Here is an 18,505-nt window from a genome sequence, read left to right as displayed (position 1 = left end):
GTGGAGCTTAAAGCTCTCTGCTGCCTCTGGGAGCATTTACTTTCTGCTCGACTACTGCAGACAGAAGGTGACAGCGGGAAAGGAGAACGTCATGAAAGACAGTGAGGGTAATATCACATGAGATAATGAATGCAAGTAGGCAATATGACGATAAACATGAAAGACAGTGAGGGTAATATCACACGAGATAATGAATGCAAGTAGGCAGTATGACGATAAGCATTCAGCACAAATCCTGAAACCCTGGCCTTTGACTGACCTGTGACAGAGGCCATCCTTTCCATCCAGGATGACAATCAGTTTTTACCACTCTGAAAATGACTGCTAGTCCCTCTCTACCTACCTGAATGTAGATAAAAGTGACTGATTTGATCTTCTGTACCCGAGTACTGAAAAAAGACATAAACCAACTACAGACCATGCAGTCATATAGTTTGTGTGACTGTAATTACATGTTGCCCCTCTGAACTGGTTTTACAGCTGTTTTGTCTGTTTTTTTTGTTTTTTTTTTACATCTGTTTGTATCTCTTTGTGGTTGTTTTGCATGGCTTTACATCTGTTTGAGCACATTTTGCATCTTGTTGTGGTCATTTAACATCTCCTTGTGGTAATTTTGTGTCTCTGTGGCTGTTTTGGACATTTCACATCTTATTGTAGATGTTTTATATCTCTTTGTGGTGGAACCTGGTGTTTTAACTCATGCATACCTTTTCTCTGCAGCTTCCAGAAGCATTCTCAGTCTCTGGATCTGAAGCACAGACAAACACACACATTCCATGTAAGGCAAGCTGAACTCACACTCTGCGACCAAAGTATACGTGATGGTACCACCAACTTTCACAGCAACAGAAACACAGAGTATTCACAGAACAATTCTTTCAACCAAGCACTATTTTAAGTATCAGCCTCTTTGTCTCATTACTTTGTGGGTTAGGTGTTCTGCTTTGGAAAATCTGTATGCAGTAACAAGCAAAAAGATCTGTGCTTTCATCTTGAGGCAAAAAAAAGAAAGTTTGCATCTACAGGCATTAATGTCACCTCTTCAAAGTAGGTTTCTACTGTGATCTTCATCTCCTCCAAATTGGTGGTCCTCAGCTCACTTTGCAGTTTACTGAAAAATATGAGGGAATAAACTGAATATTACACTGCCTCATACAGTACATGGACTACTGTGTAGGTGTGCAGACACTTTACCTCAGGGCATTTTCTTTCTCTCTACACTGCTGTTCTAGCTTCAGGATTCTTTGTTTCAGACCAATGAGAACCTTGAAGGACAGAAACTGTTTCAGAAGCCTGTTTAGGATGCATCCGAAAAAAAAACACCTCTGCTACTGTCAACAACGGAGTAGACATACTCACCACACTCCCCTCTTTTTTCTTATCCACCAAACTGCGAGTATATTCAGATCCCTACAGGAACAAAAACACAGAGTTTTTAAAATGTATCTGTTTCTAAGTTTCTAAGTTTAAGATTAGAGCAATTTAACATCATACTTTAGTCGGATCCAACAGTTCTCCTATTTGTTTCTGTCTTTTAGCATTATCTTCCTCCAGGCGACGTAGTTTTGCTTTCATTTGCTGGTTATCAGCTTTCTGTGCCTGGAGATTCTGCAGAGAGCAGCACTAGTGAGTAATAAAACATCAAGGAAGGCATAAAAAAACACACAATGTACAAATGATATGTGAGAATAACACACGCAAATCTGAATCAATTAAAAATATCAAATACTGTAACCATGTGGTGAAAAATGTTGCTTTTTACTTTTTACCTTTTTAAGGTGAATAAGCTCATCATACATGTCCTCCTTCTCTCTGTAGTCACCTGAGCTGAAGGTGAAGCCTGCAACAATACAAAGGCATATCAACTACATTCTCACCTTGCAGTTATGACACAACTGATGGTGTTGACATCTGTGTCTGCTACTGTCTCTGATGCCTAGCAAACTGTTCTGTTTAGCACAGACCCTGACCTTCAGCTTCACCTGTCTCTACTGCTCCTCATTTCATTTCTCCTTCTGACACACCTACAGTAAACCTCTCACCATTGGATGCAGAGTAGAGATGTTTGTATTTCCTCACACTCAAGGTCTGTTTGAGGAGCTCAGGTGTGATGTCACACTCTGATCTTAGCATCTGGGACACATCTGGAAAAGAGAAAGATAGGAAGAAGTTCTGAACATCAAGATTTTTTTATGCTTCTGTACGACGTCATTACAGTGTGTGATTTTAGACAACTTTTTTAAAGATATGTGTAGCCCTTGAATGTTTTCAGCTGGGTGATTTACACTTTTTTGTACTCCTGTCTATAGTGTGTGTATTTGTTGACCTTGACAGTGAGGTGCTACATGCAAGTGCTCTTGATGGGATAAAAAGAGCTGTACTGAACTGAAGTGAAATGAGATATTACCCAACACAAAACAATGCTTCTTCTGACCCATGCACTGCATACCTTTTGAGAATATGTTGTAGTTTTTGTGTTTTCTGAAGATTTAGCAATTTTTTTTTCTTTATAACAAGATTTTTAGTCAGTTTTAGCTTCTTCTTAGTTGTGCAGACTGCAAATTTTGCTCTTAATGACTCATTTCCAGCAGCAGGCATCTGTTTTCAGGGAACAAAACTGACAAACACATTGTATCCTACACAAAATAGCTGACAGACAATGACAGCAACTAGCTGGTAAAACACAAAAGAGTACCTAGAAAGCTAAAGACCCAGATATTTGGTGCAGTAGTGAGTAGAGACCAAATGAGAGCTAAAAGAAGACTAGAAATTGGACTTCTATTCCTCAGGTGAACAAAACTACAATTGCAAATGAATGTTTATGTTGTTCTGTATCAAGCACTTCTTCCTCTATTTATATCTCTTTCCATCTGAGCTCAGGAGCCACCCTTACTTACAGCCATCTCTCCTGAGGAGAAACTGCGTGTGGAGCTTCCCTTGTGTTTGTATGGTACCTACCATGGCCATTGCTGAGGGATGTGAGCCGAACTGAGCCACCCTCCCCAGGCGTGTCCCCTCTGGCATCCCCAAGGGAGGCCCGTGGAAGTCTCCAGGCCGCCACTGCTGTTCTTCTAGGGTTCACATTCAGACTGGTCAGGTATGGAGACCCTACATGAACAAATCATGGAATTAGGAAACCAAGTTTGGTTACAGTGTTTTCAAATATTCCCCACAGAGCAGCTGAGCAGTTCTTACTTGGAGAAGGGGGAGGCTTCCGAGAAGAGTTTTTTCTACTTGTTTTCTGATAGAGGACAAAAACAAGCCATTAATCCAGGCCAAAGATGTGTTAATCAAACTAATGCTGTGCAGCAGGACATATGTATGAAGCAGAAAAAATGTAGAAGATTAACTACAATAGGTATTATGACACTAGACCATTCAATAACAGCTGATTTGTTTACCTTTTCCAAAAAATCGGCAGAGAACGAGAAGCCATCCTAGGTTGGACAGAGTGAAGAAGAAGTATGCTTCAGTCAGGGAAAAACAAAGTTGCAGGTTTGTTTTTGGAAGGTTAAACCTGTGTTTAATTTATTTAAATCAGACCACGAACAAACATAATGTTACAAGAAGGATTTTCGATCCACTCACAACCCGAACAGGTTGAAAACCGCTATTAGCTGCTGTGTTGTGTGCTACAGTATTTTAAGTTACAGACTCGAAACAGACACAACCGTGATAAACGTCACAAGTACGGGCTTCAAATAAAAATGAGACACATTTAAAAACTCAAGAACAAAGTCAGTAGTATTCTTCAAATGACCAAAGCTAAAGACTCACCAGCTCTTCACAATCTTCTTCACTCGCCTCCACAGACATCTTAGCACTTACACTCGACATAGCTGTAAAAACAAACGTTACGTTGACTTGGAAAACTGGACTTTTCCCGCATGTAATCCTCTCATGTTTCCCAGCCCAAACGGCTCACTTCAGGTTTCTCCTCTTGCTAGTAGTAGTAGCAGCAAAAACGTGGGTAACAAAAGATACGTTAGATCAGCTACATTAAGAAACCTTCGTACAAAACAATACACATTTCCCGAATAGTAAGCCGGTGATGCGGGAACAGAGACTGTTAACCATAGCTTCCTTAAAATCCGTTAAAAAGCTGCTTTGTTAGCTAGTTAGTTAGTTTGTTTGTTTGTTTCCGAGCAGACGGCACTGTTTTCACATCTGCACAGATTGAGTAGTCTAGCAACCACGTAGCTGTTAATGAGTTGCGTCAACTAAACTGAAAACCTCTGAAAGCACCGGAACCTGCGTGATGTGCCTTCAAAATAAAAGCAACAAAATATTATAAACGATTTCAAACGCTCACTAATTGAAGTTAATACAATATATTTAGTTTTATATTAACATATGTTATCAATATTCTTTAAACTGTGCTGAATATTTATGGAATTAAAATATATCAACCATATATTTCAGTTAGAGGGTTATTTTGAAAATCAAGCTCTGCTGTAGTTTTGCAGCTCCATTAGCCTGACGGTGCTAATAGCTAAACAACCGCTCAGGGTTGAATGTCAGTAGTTTTTTCTGTTTCTGCTTGTTTCTGAAACATTTCCTGGTGATTGGGTGTTAAAAGGAGGGTCTTAAAGCAATAGCATGAAAGGGGAAGTTAAGGAGACTTTCATCCATGCGCTACATCCATGCTTGTGGTTTTTAGGTCCTGACAACAGCACATCAACATCGGACTCCCATGTTATATATTAGTTAACCCTTAAACACGATGGCATAGAAGACGCATAAAAATGCATATAACAGGCTATGTAGTTTTTATATGTCAAGTTCTTTCCCAAATCACAGACAGCAGGCTATTTTCACAGTAGTAGTAGTACTTACATCGTAAAACCTGCACCTTTTCTTTTTTTTTATATATATATTGGTAGTTGTGCATCTAACATTATGAAACATACAGTATTTGTAATGCAGCATCTTATTTGTAACATTAAATTTGTTTTGTTTTTAATTTTTCAGCCAATCTTGATTTGGATATGCCTATGTAACCAAATTTCAAGCAGCAGCCTGACAAAATATTTTCTATTTACATCTGTATTTTTTTTTTTCTTCTTGCTGGATGTTCCTGTTTGTCTCCTTTCTTGTTAACAACTTTCACATAATTTTCAGTTCTCATTCATTTCTAGTGCCAGGATCTTATTGTTTCAATGCTGCATTTTTTCCTCTTTCGCCTCTTTCCCCAGGGAGCAAAAGCACATGGAGTGTCATTACCCTTGAACAGTAAAAAACATCCATTAATGGCATGAAGTAAGAGCACTCTGTAGAAACAGGGAGTTAAATCAAATCAAATTTTATTTGTATAGCGCCAAATCACAACAAAAGTCATCTCAGGACACTTTACAAAGTAAGGTCTAGACCTTATTGTTATCAATATTATTACAAAGGGAAAACCCAACAAATCCCCCTGAGCAGCACTTGGTGACTGTGGGGAGGAAAAACTCTCTTTAACGGAAGAAACCTCCGACAGACCCCGGCTCTTGGTGGGCGGCCTTCTGCCTCGACCGGTTGGGGTGAGTGGATAGAGGAGAGACAAAAGAAGAAAAGCAACAGGACACAACAGACAATCAAACACTGATCAGGTCGATGTGGCTGGTGACTGCTCGTCAGAGATGTAGAGCTCCAGGGCCAGGGCAACCTGTAGAAAGGTACAGGGAGAGAGAGAGGACACACTACGGGAGAGAGGAGACACAAAGTTAGTAATGTGTAATGGTGGCATATAGAAGCATAGGGAGAGAGAGAGGAGAGGAGAGGATAGGGGAGAGAAACTCAGGGAGAGAAACTAAAGACTAAACTAAACTAAAATAAAGACAGAGAAGAGAAAGCAGGCAGATGATGTCAGAAGAGATATAAGTACAGGTAATGTTGGCATTGCTGGATAAAAATGATCATGTTCAGAGTGTGTGGACCGCTGGAAAAAATGGTAAACTTTATCCTAATGTAAACTGCTCCTCTCTGCATTTTTCTTCACATTCTCCTCTTTCCTACAAACTCAGTAAAGAACACCATGGCCTGTGGTTGCTGTATTATATTCTCATGCACACTGTTTATACAAGTGGTGGACCCCCAGAGTGGCACAGCCAGGCAAACCAGCATACTTTTGCTCAAGGCAAATAAACCTCATCCCAGAACTGTAATACTGTAAGTTGTTGTAGTTTCATTACGTCCTACATGCAATTTAAAATGCAAACTATGTCCAGATTAATTGGTTGCTTTGCAGTGAACTCCAACTTTACTTGTTTTGTTCTTTACAATAAAACCATCACTTCTTTTGATGATATCTGCAGAGACAGATATACTGTATAACTCTCATCACATAGCTTTTTAAACAAAACAAACCATTATTGTCTGACACTTTAAAACTCAACAAGTGTTCACACTGACTAAAAAGCATCTACAAAAACTAAGTGTCGGATCACTCGGTCTCGGTCTTGCTCTCTCTCTCTCTCTCTCTCTCTCTCTCTCTCATCTCAAAAACATGACCCTGGTGTCATGACTATTTCTGGCTAACCTGCTTGAATGTGCATTATTGCAATAACACTTTGATTTTCAGGAAATCAACAAAACTGTAAGCGCCATTTTTATTATTTTTCCTTGTCACGGCAGCACCTGCCTGCCTCTGTCTCTATCTTCCATTTCTGATCTTTATTTTCATCTTTTGGGCCTTGGAGGCGCCTGGTTTTGTGTTAGGTATGTTTTGGAGGCGCCTGGTTTAGTGTTTGGTGTGCTTTGGAGGCGCCTGGTTTGGTTGAGGCAAGTCTAGATGAGCAGAAGTTAAACTACAGGAGATGTAATCCGGAAGAGTTGGGAAGGCCAGAATTAAACCAGGGTAGTTGTAGCTGTTATCTAAATCGGCAGTAAGATTAAAACGGCCTGATACAGATGGGCCATGACAACTGAACTATAGACACTGACAAACCTGTGCACCAGATTGTTTGGTGCTGAGAACTGAGACTCAGACTTGACCTGATGAGACCCCCTCAGCTGTGGGAAGCACAGTCAACTACACTCAACTCCAGCATCACCTTGGATGAGATCGCGGCAGCAGCTGAACAGACTTTTCCTCTTGTTATGTTTGTCTCTCAGTTTCTGTTCACTCATACTTGTCACTTGTTTGTATGTTCTCATCTGTCTGTCTGCATGTCTGTCTGTCTCTAAGCGTAGCTGGAGCCACGAGAGTCTGATAAAAAAGTAAGACACTAAACTTTTAGACAGTCCTGTCCTTCAGTGCCTCCTACAGGCGTGTGACATGAGACATCACAACAATCAGTGCTGGTCGTGGTGTGGCTGCATGGCTGGACACTCATAAGGTGAGGACTGACAAGATGCAGCTTTTTGTCTCTGTCCAACATGGTCACCATGGCAGCTTACAGTATATCTGTCTTTGCTTCTTGTATCATCCAGGTGGAGGAGTTTCAGTCACTAACCATCTGATGACCTCCATGATGTGGGACCAGTTTGTATCTGGATGTGCTACAGCAGCACTCATAAAGGAAGTATTGAAGGGACTTAGCTTTCTCTCTCTCTCATTGCTCGTCTGCCCGACATGGCCCTCTATTCTGTTAGTCTGTGTCGTGTCCTACAGGGGGCGGAGTTTAGTTGTTAACCATCTGACTTCCTCATGCCTCTCACTCATTTACCAGGGTCACTCACATACAGTCAGTGTATCAATCAGGCATTGTAATAGTCCTGCACTGCTTTCGTTACTGGGGTAAACTCTGCCTGAGATCGGCCTGAGGCTGCCTGTTACTCTGTGCTCACTTTATATTCTGACATGTTGGATTAATTGCCTGTACCACTGTCTGGGATACTGGCTTTCTCTAGTGCTCATTCAGCCCATAGATAATCTCTTAGAATACATTTAAAATCTTTTTTGGCATGTATGATATTTTGTCAAGTTAAATGTTAGATTAGATAAACTGGGTTTTTTCCATGAAACACAAGCTGCACTTTGCATCTTTAAGTGCTGTTATAGAGATTATCACCATCCAGATTTTGATTAAAAACAGTTTATTGTACTTTAGCATTAGGCCTCCGAGTCATCTCGCTCTGCCGAGTTTCAAGAGGGAGTCTCGCGCTTCATGTAGGCCCGGTGGTGTTAGTTTAGCTTTTTTGTATTCTTATTAGATTTTTCCAGACATTGGGAGGCCTCCCAGCAGGGGAATTTGTCCCACTCCTGCAAAACATTATGTCACTGATCTGGGGATACTTTAGACAGTTTCATATTTACATTGCCGTCAGACCTGGTTTAAGTGGTACCAGCTGGGGGTGCGTTTTGGGCTCTTGGGAGGGAGCAAGCCTGGCAGAGGAATGTTTTTTTTTTTTTTTTTTTTTTTTTTTTTGCAGTCATCTCATCTCCAGCTTCAGTTTCCTAAAGTTGGGCATCAGAGTTAAAAAAAAAAGTGTCACTCAATGATAAGTACAAAGACAATAAAGATTTAATTAAGTGGACAGAGGTGGATACCTGACATCCATGAAGATACAGTGCCTTGCGAAAGTATTCGGCCCCCTTGAACTTTGCGACCTTTTGCCACATTTCAGGCTTCAAACATAAAGATATAAAACTGTAATTTTTTGTGAAGAATCAACAACAAGTGGGACACAATCATGAAGTGGAACGAAATTTATTGGATATTTCAAACTTTTTTAACAAATAAAAAACTGAATAATTGGGCGTGCAAAATTATTCAGCCCCTTTACTTTCAGTGCAGCAAACTCTCTCCAGAAGTTCAGTGAGGATCTCTGAATGATCCAATGTTGACCTAAATGACTAATGATGATAAATAGAATCCACCTGTGTGTAATCAAGTCTCCGTATAAATGCACCTGCACTGTGATAGTCTCAGAGGTCCGTTTAAAGTGCAGAGAGCATCATGAAGAACAAGGAACACACCAGGCAGGTCCGAGATACTGTTGTGGAGAAGTTTAAAGCCGGATTTGGATACAAAAAGATTTCCCAAGCTTTAAACATCCCAAGGAGCACTGTGCAAGCGATAATATTGAAATGGAAGGAGTATCAGACCACTGCAAATCTACCAAGACCTGGCCGTCCCTCTAAACTTTCAGCTCATACAAGGAGAAGACTGATCAGAGATGCAGCCAAGCGGCCCATGATCACTCTGGATGAACTGCAGAGATCTACAGCTGAGGTGGGAGACTCTGTCCATAGGACAACAATCAGTCGTATACTGCACAAATCTGGCCTTTATGGACGAGTGGCAAGAAGAAAGCCATTTCTTAAAGATATCCATAAAAAGTGTCGTTTAAAGTTTGCCACAAGCCACCTGGGAGACACACCAAACATGTGGAAGAAGGTGCTCTGGTCAGATGAAACCAAAATCGAACTTTTTGGCAACAATGCAAAATGTTATGTTTGGCGTAAAAGCAACACAGCTCATCACCCTGAACACACCATCCCCACTGTCAAACATGGTGGTGGCAGCATCGTGGTTTGGGCCTGCTTTTCTTCAGCAGGGACAGGGAAGATGGTTAAAATTGATGGGAAGATGGATGGAGCCACATACAGGACCATTCTGGAAGGAAACCTGATGGAGTCTGCAAAAGACCTGAGACTGGGATGGAGATTTGTCTTCCAACAAGACAATGATCCAAAACATAAAGCAAAATCTACAATGGAATGGTTCACAACTAAACATATCCAGGTGTTAGAATGGCCAAGTCAAAGTCCAGACCTGAATCCAATCGAGAATCTGTGGAAAGAACTGACAACTGCTGTTCACAAACGCTCTCCATCCAACCTCACTGAGCTCGAGCTGTTTTGCAAGGAGGCATGGGCAAAAATTTCAGTCTCTCGATGTGCAAAACTGATAGAGACATACCCCAAGTGACTTACAGCTGTAATCGCAGCAAAAGGTGGCGCTACCAAGTATTAACTTAAGGGGGCTGAATAATTTTGCACGCCCAATTTTTCAGTTTTTTATTTGTTAAAAAAGTTTGAAATATCCAATAAATTTCGTTCCACTTCATGATTGTGTCCCACTTGTTGTTGATTCTTCACAAAAAATTACAGTTTTATATCTTTATGTTTGAAGCGTGAAATGTGGCAAAAGGTTGCAAAGTTCAAGGGGGCCGAATACTTTCGCAAGGCACTGTATCAACAACTCGTAGTGCAGAGTTGTACTATCTGCTCCCCCCAACCGGTCGAGGCAGTACGGCCGCCCACTGAGAGCCGGGGTCTCCCACTAAAGGGAGTTTTTCCCCCACTGTTGCGGGTTTGTTGGGGGTTTCTCTAGCGATAATAATGTTAAGGTCTAGACCTTACTTTGTAAAATGTCTTGTGACTTTTGTTTGATACTATACAAATTAAATTCAAGTGTACAGGCTGATAGCATGTAGAATTATGAAGCATCAGATATTCAGTACATTTTGTGTGTAAAACCCTAATTCATAAAAAATTTTACTGAAATAAATGTGTAGTGAAAACTACAAATGTGAAGCCGAAGCCTTTCTCTGCAGACTATTTATTGATGGAGATGGACAGGGTTAGATGCTGAGGTCAGTGTTTGATTCCTGAGTTAAAAGGTGCTCTTCAGGATTCTTCTCTTCAGCACCAAGGACAGCACTTGTTGTTTCCATATTGTATTTCCATCATAGACTGATATGTTAATCTTACCTTAATGGTTAAAAAAAATGGAGCTACCAGTGTGCACAGCTTTTCATGGCACCCCCAGGAGTCATCTGGTTGTGCAGTTTCCCACACCAGACAAGGAGCCCTCTGGCTTTGTGAATCAGCTCACGTGGTATGCTGTCACATTCCTACTAAGAGACGTACTGTACAACTGATGTTCACATCTTTTAAGGGGTAGATTTGGTGAGAAAGAACCAGATGTGACTATTGCAGTTCAAGATGAGGATGCACAGAGTAGACCTGACTGGATAAAGGTGTAAATAAAACTCAGTTAATGAGTTGTGCACTTAGGCTGGGAATAGTGGAGAGGGATAAGAAGCAGTACACCTCTCACTTCCACTAAACTCATCAGTCTTAATAACATGACTCCTGGAGCTTTAAAGTGACCATAAAATTCAGAGTTTTTTTTCAGTCTCCAGGCATTACAGCTGATGTTATTACAAGTTACAGTTCTTAAACCAAAATCGATGCAAAAAGCTAAAGGCAACAGTTACAAAGGGAGCACAATGTCATCTTTGATCACACATTAAATACAGAGTCAAAAAGACAACTGATAAATTGGAGTTATGGTCCCCAGTTTTTGGTGAATGCATAAAGTCCCCTAGAACAATGAGTGGAGAGTCAGGATGTTCTAGCTCCAGGCTAGTTATCAGTTCTGCTAGGAGCCGTAGCACGCTAGCGTTAGCCTGCGGTGTTATGTACACTCCCATTAGCATGAAACTGCTGAATTCACAGGGAGAGTAAAAGGGTTTGCAGTTGATAACAAGAGACACTAGGTCTGCGGTACATGTCACAGGAATGCACCCCAGCTGTGCATACCGACAAACGAGTCATTCGTTACCGAATGCAACACAGCTGAGGTGCCGATCCCGCAGGTCGAGAGAGAGAAAGGAGGAAGAGAGGCAGGCCGCGCTGAGTGGACCTGACAGTTAAAGGTGGTGTACTGGACTAGGTTATATTCAGAGGTGCAACACAACAACAAACAGACTAATCACCTTTATGTGAAGATATTCCATAAAATGAAGGAACTGGCGATTTACAAATGGCCCTCACTTTTGCTTCGAGGAGATTTTCTGAATCTTTTTTACAATAGGAGTCTATTTAAGAGTGAAGTGGCACTCTCTCTGGAATTTGCTACTTCATTCAAACACCATTCATCCTATCACAATAACAAGGGCATCTTCTGATTCCTGACAATTTTCGCTACCGTTTTCAAGTTAGTGATGTGTTGTTCACGAACACTTTGTTCATTTTGAACAATCTTTCCCATGGCTCCAGAACATCGGGTGGTCTAGGGGAGTGACTCGTTCAATTTTGTGTTGACTGCGCATGTGCAACATTGCATAAGATTAGTACACCTTTCGAGTCCTCGGTTTCGAGTCGTTCGTTTTTGAACAAATCTTTTAAAGATTAGTACACCTTTCGAGTCCTCGGGTTCGAGTTGTTCGTTTTTGTAACGTGACATGACCACTTCGTTGGATACAGAAATTAGTTAATTTTCAACCGTCCTTACAGTTTTTTTACTCTTATTGTTACGTGACGCATTTATTTTTATTATAAAATAGCTTTTTATTTCCTACAAACTATAATTTTGTGAATATCTGTCAATATGGTTCTTTTCCATAACAATGAATGTTTTAATAAAGAGTTGGTTAATGCTTTAAACTTCATTAGGGAAAATCTTTCTGTATGCTATACAGAAGACCACGGCATAGCTTAGCTTAGGATGTTATGTGACAAAAGACCAAATGATTTTGACCCAAAATATCCGGAGGTGAGGTGATGAAGTAACAGACTGCATAGCCTCAAAACACAGGTACAATACTACTTATAATATGACCTTGGCAGCATTACAGTTCTTTCTTATTCGAAACGTGATCAATATGTGCGTAAGTAGATGGGGAATTAACATGCAACATTTTAATTACATTCTGCTGAAGTGAACGAAATGACTCGAACAAAGATTCGTTCATTTTGCTGAACGCGATTCAAAGAACCGAATCAGTAAAATGATCCGAACTTCTCATCACTATTTCAAGTATAATTTGTGTGTGAAAGCTTAAGGTTGTCAGAATAAGAGCAGAAAACAAGCTGCAAATTGTAAAAAGGCTGTAGGACAGAGCTAGAGTGCAAGTGATGTCACCCACTCTAGCTCTCCTCATTCAAATGAATGGGGAGGCTGAGAAATCACCATAAAATGTAAACTGTGATAATTCAAAAACCGTAAAAGGCATCACAAAACTGCATACAAGATGAATAGCTGAAGATTTGCTGAATTATTTAAAGGTTGATTGGTTTTTCTAAAACCAGACAGAAGAAATCAGAATAATAAAGAATTGGATAACAATAGTGTAGATGATGACTCAAAAAATATTGGATGCTTTTCTTCATTTGTTGACCCTCATTGTTCTGCTGCTGAATTGCAACTGGAAACTTTAACCTCCGCCAAGGCAAAACATTTGCTCATGCAAATGGGTCCTATGTGAAAAATGAAATCGAGAACAACACAAAATGTGTCATAAAATCTTTTATCTGGATCAGATCCAGATCATCTTTTAGGGCATGATAGTCAGTTACACTGTGCATCCTATCCAAATATTTCAGGGTTCTATCTTCATTATAGTCCAAGTTATAGCAGAAAATATGCATTAACCTTTTACTTTATATAACTGTAATACATGAAGCACACATGCAGACACACACACACCAAACATCCCATAGGCTTTGCAGAACAGTAATTTGCATAAATACTGACACAGTGCTGATGTTGACGTATACATGCAAACGTATTCAAATATTTCCACCTTTAGTGCAGATTTTCTACTAATTCAGGGGTGTCAACCTCAATGGCACAGGGGGCCAAAACTCAAAGCACACTTTAGGTCGTGGGCCGAACAGGATAAAAACTTGTTCAACAGACTAAAACTAAACCTTTTTTAACATAGATATGAGTCCAAACAGAGAGGATACAATATAATTCCAAAATAAATAAACTTGAACTTAAAATCAGCAACCGTATTTCTGCTAAGGCTTACATTTGCAAACACCTTTTGTCTGGACACAAGACATCTCACACTTTCATCATGTAGCTCTTCAGAAACTTGGTGAAAACGTCTGCTGTGATGTCAGATTCCTCTTCAACTCCTCTACCTTCTGTAGCTTCTGCTCTGCATTCACGTTTTTCAGCTTGTCCTGATGTTTTGTCTCGTAGTGCCATCGTAGGTTATATTCCTTAATTACAGCCACATTAGCTCCACAAATAAGACACACGGGTTTACTGGCAATGTCAGTAAACATGTACTCAGCCTCCCACCGGTTTTGAAAGGCTGTTTTCAGAATCAACTTTTCTCTTGGCCATTGTTAGGGGTTAGCTTTGTCTTGAAATTAGGGTTGTATACGTCAACAGACGCTTGAGTGATCTGATGTAATTGATGCAGGAATGATCGCAGGTAGCCTATCGTTCGGTAAGGCAGCTGTTGCGCTGCATTATGGGATTTGTAGTTTGTGTGTTACTAATGGAAAACAAGAGGAAGACAGTGTGTCAAGCTTCCTCATATGATAATGAGCAGTTTCAATGCAAATTATTTTGGTTATCCAAAGGCTAGCTGAGGAATACAGTAGCTTTTCTGTATGGGAGGTGTAGTTGATGGCAGGAATACCCTGCTAATATTATTGTATTAGCTGTGTGTAAAAATTAGCACACAGCTATTATTTCTAAATAAAGGTGGATGTGCAGGCAGGAGTCATGACAAGCCCAGGGAGAAGGACTGGACAGGCCGACCAGACACAAATGGGTGGAATCATAAGGGAGAGAAGCTCAGGAAACAGTTGAAACTGGAAACCACACACTTAATTTCGCTCTGGATTTGTGTGTTCCAAAACATGACATTTTTGTTACCTACACTGGTGCAGACAGTTTTACTCAGCACAATTCTTGCAAGCAGATTTTCAGTGCTTAATGTTTTTCATATGTTGTGTCATATAGCCTACACTAAAGGGAAATAGGGGCAGGCAGGGAGAGAACGTTATAACAGACATAACCTCTTACCCTACAACATACATATTACTCTGACAAGATGTAGCAATGAACAACTGAAGGCAGAGAGAGATGAGACAAAAGCCTTACTCTCTACAACCCTGAGAGCTTAAGTTAGGAATATTTCTATTGTTTCGAATATCTTCAAAAAAGTATTGCATGTGCTTGACATCAGGGCTTTGTGCAAGCCAGGTCCTTCATACCAAACTGGGGAAAGCACTTATTTACAGACCTGGATTTGGCACAGGAACACTGTCATGCTGAAACAGGAAAGGATAATTTTTCACTGTGTATGTGAAACTTCCCCAATCTAAGCTTCCCTTAATTTCTCTATAGCCAATCCAGCTCAACCCTGTGGACTAACAGTGGTCTGTCAGTTGGTGAATGAGCTGACAGTAGGTCTACAAATCTAGGTAGACTAAGGAGTTGTAGGTGGTGCAGAGTTTTCCAAAATTGCAGTAGCTCCCTCCACCTCCTTGTGTGTATCTGGGGCGTGCACCGCCGTTGTATTAAAAAAAAAAACTCCCAGTCCAGCAAGTCCTGCAGCTAGAAGAGGTAGTCTGGATTTGCAGTCAAGGGACACTCACCAGCACAGAGCAGCTCTCTCTCTCTCCCCCTTTCTCTGACCCTCCCTCAGACACCCCAGCTTCACGCTGACGTTTTCGTCTCTCCTCACAAGCACAGCATCTCCTTCTTTTCTATTCTTTACATACGATAATCATGACGGCAAACAGCGCCGACGGAGACCTTCTGCAGATCCCTCTGGGACTCGTCAACAGCGACGGAAAGTACCTGACGGCGGAGGCATTCGGCTTCAAAATCAATGCCTCTGCCAGCAGCCTGAAGAAAAAACAGACCTGGACCCTGGAGCAGACTGGGGAGGACGGCAGCGCCGTGTTCCTCCTCTCCCACCTGGGCCGCTACCTTGCCACGGACAAAGACGGCAACGTTACCGCGGACAGTGAGACGCGCGACAGAAACTGTCGCTTCGTCATTACCGTGCACGAAGATGGGCAGTGGTCGCTGCAGTCCGAGCCCTACGGCCGATTCCTCGGTGGCAGCGAGGACCGAATCACCTGCTTCGCGCAGACCGCCTCGCCGGCGGAGAAATGGGGCATGCACCTGGCTGTGCATCCGCAGGTCATCCTGTACAGCTTTGCGCGCAAACGCTTCGCCCACCTGAGCGCGCACGGGGGGCGGCAGGAGGTCTCAATAGACCGGGATGTCCCATGGGGGTTCGACTCGCTTGTGACACTAGTCTATCGTGATCAGCGCTACCACCTCGAGACCTCTGACAATCGTTTCCTTCGCAATGATGGCAGCCTGTCCACCAAAACGGACAAGGATACCGGGTACATGCTGGAGTTCCGCTCCGGAAAAGTGGCATTCCGCGATTGCAACGGCCGCTATCTGGCGCCCGTAGGCCCCTCCGGCACAATGAAGTCTGGAAAGAATACCCGGGTTGGGAAGGATGAACTGTTTGGCCTGGAGCGCAGCCACGCGCAGGTCGTGCTGACTGCAGGCAATGAGAGAAACGTCTCCACGAGGCAAGGTGAGCCTCTGCAGCTGCACAGGAAAATCATATATCAGCATAGGGTGAAGTCACTGCATAACTGGGCGCACAACACCAGCATCTGTTGCACGATTTTGGTGTGTGTGAGAGAGAGAGAGAGAGAGCGAGGACAAGAAATTTGAGATTCCTATAGGCCTGCTTCATTTTCCTAACACCATGTGTTTTTCATTATTATTGACATGCTCTGGCTTTCTCCACCTCCCCTCATTTTGGCCCATCTCTGCCTAGCTTAACATTTTTCTGCAGTATTACTTCCCTCTGCATCATGGCTGCTGGCTCAGAGTCAGCTTGGTCTGCAGTTAACCAACACTCTTTAGGCTACCTCAGAATAGACAGAATACGTAAAGGGAGCTGTTAAAGAGACAAAGGAGATCAGATGGAGGAGAAGCAGAGAAAACAGGCCACAAAAAGGGAGGTGTGATTCTGACAGTCCTGCTCTCATGCAACATGCAACCTCTTTGTCTTGTCCCCAGTCAGTTTTTAGTGTCTTGGGGCAGATTACTGACAGCAGTTTATCCCTGCAGTCAATAAACAGACAGAGAGAGAGACTGTGTGTGTGTCCATTCCAAGTGGATGGACTGTGGAAAAAGGAAGGCGATCTGGGCAGTGACCTTAACCTGGTCTTTGATTGAAATTATGGCCATAGACCGAGTAACACATGTATTATAGGGGCAAGGAGACAGTGTGGAACTTCCACAATTGTTCTTTGGACCACTTGTGCTTTAGCTTTAGCCCAATAAATCCAAACAGGATTCTAAGCTTAGTGTAGGCATGCACGGGCATTTCAGTTAGGCTCAGTTAGGCTGTCTGGCAGTCAAGATTTTTTGTGAACATATGGTGGAGAAATTCACAGCTGTTTTAAGTCATTTGAGGCAAGTCAAAATAGTCTGAAGTCAAATCCAATGTCCTTAAAAGCAAGTCTCCATAAGCAAATTACAGGTCCAGGTGCAAGTCTTTCAGGTCTATGACTGGAACATTTCTCTTTCAAAACTGTGTTAAAGAAGCACTAATTAAAGTTTTATAATCAATGGTGTAAAAGATTTTGCTTGATTGCTCATCTGCTAGATGTGTAAATAGGCAGCTGTTTGCTCAAATGTTCACAACATAATAAAGCTTGATTTATGGTTCTGCGTTGAATCTAAGCAAAGAAGATGTTGGAAGTCTGTGCCACCATTGAACCAACTGAGGCAGGGGGATTTTCTGTGCTTCTCCGGCCACTGAGTGACATGAACAAAGAAAGGCAATGCAACCAGTCACAGCTTTTGTGGTCTGCATCACCACTAGTTGTAGTTACATTTCTGGCGAGGTGCACACCAGGATCAAGCAGCAACCTCCGAGGCTGAGAAATGAGCCAGTGTAGAAGTGTTAAAACCTGCAGGTCCTTGAATGGCTGCTCGAGGCTGGCTCCAAAAGGGAGTCAGTCACCACAGACTCCTGTGCCCAAATTTGCAGCAGGCTAACTCACCAATTATATTGAGGCTAAAAGTTATGCACAATTAAGGGCGTGGTCACTTTGAATGACAGGTGGGAGGGTGCTGCCACTGGTGGCTAGCTTCATTCAGCCCACTTTAGTTCCACTCACATTCCACCTCTTTGCCGATTTTTCACTTAGCTGTAGCAGGCGGAGTGTAACACTGCCAATATGGCGACAGGGAGACAAGCTTGATTTTGATTTGATTTGATTTGATTCGATTTATTCAAGCATGTAAAACAGTTGATATGTCAACACATGTAATTTCACACATATCCAACAAAAATAATCCAATATCAATTTACTTATACCTAGTACATGCTTGAATGGACTAGGAAGAAGTCAGACTTATCTAGTCCTACCCAATGACATCATTTTACAACTTTTAAGTCCTAAGCAATATCTCTACATAAATAATTATCCTCTACACCACACAAGTAATATACTACAGAATTATTACAGAGTGTTAACATTCTACATAATTACAGTCATAGATAATTATCTTCTACGCCACACAAGTAATATACTAAAGAATTATTACAGAGTGTTAACATTCATACACCACACCCACAATGTTCCATCTGGTTAATCATTAAGCCTGTTCTTGCATATATCTTGATTGACACATAACTTTATATTTATGTTTAAACTCGTCAATTCTATTACTATTTTTTATGTCCACACTTAAATTATTCCATAGTTTTACCCCACTTATGGAAATACAAAATCTTTTTTTGGTTGTACGTATAGCATGAATTTTTAAGTTTA

General features: G+C 41.5%; 1 protein-coding gene across 1 annotated transcript in view; it reads left to right on the top strand.

The window, feature by feature from the left end:
• Positions 1-15,205: 15,205 nt before the first annotated feature.
• LOC109973275 (fascin-like) overlaps positions 15,206-18,505 on the top strand; it is a 9,547-nt gene continuing 6,247 nt past the window's right edge. The window contains exon 1 of the mRNA XM_020622730.1: positions 15,206-16,245. Within this exon, the coding sequence (XP_020478386.1) occupies positions 15,414-16,245 (832 nt within the window). The 5' untranslated portion in view covers positions 15,206-15,413. The remainder of the gene's footprint in view (positions 16,246-18,505) is intronic.

Source organism: Monopterus albus, unplaced genomic scaffold, assembly GCF_001952655.1.
Source record: "Monopterus albus unplaced genomic scaffold, M_albus_1.0 scaffold288.1, whole genome shotgun sequence".
NCBI lineage: Eukaryota > Metazoa > Chordata > Actinopteri > Synbranchiformes > Synbranchidae > Monopterus > Monopterus albus.
The sequence above is the reverse complement of the archived record's forward strand: the minus strand, read 5'-3'. Positions and strand labels throughout refer to the sequence as shown.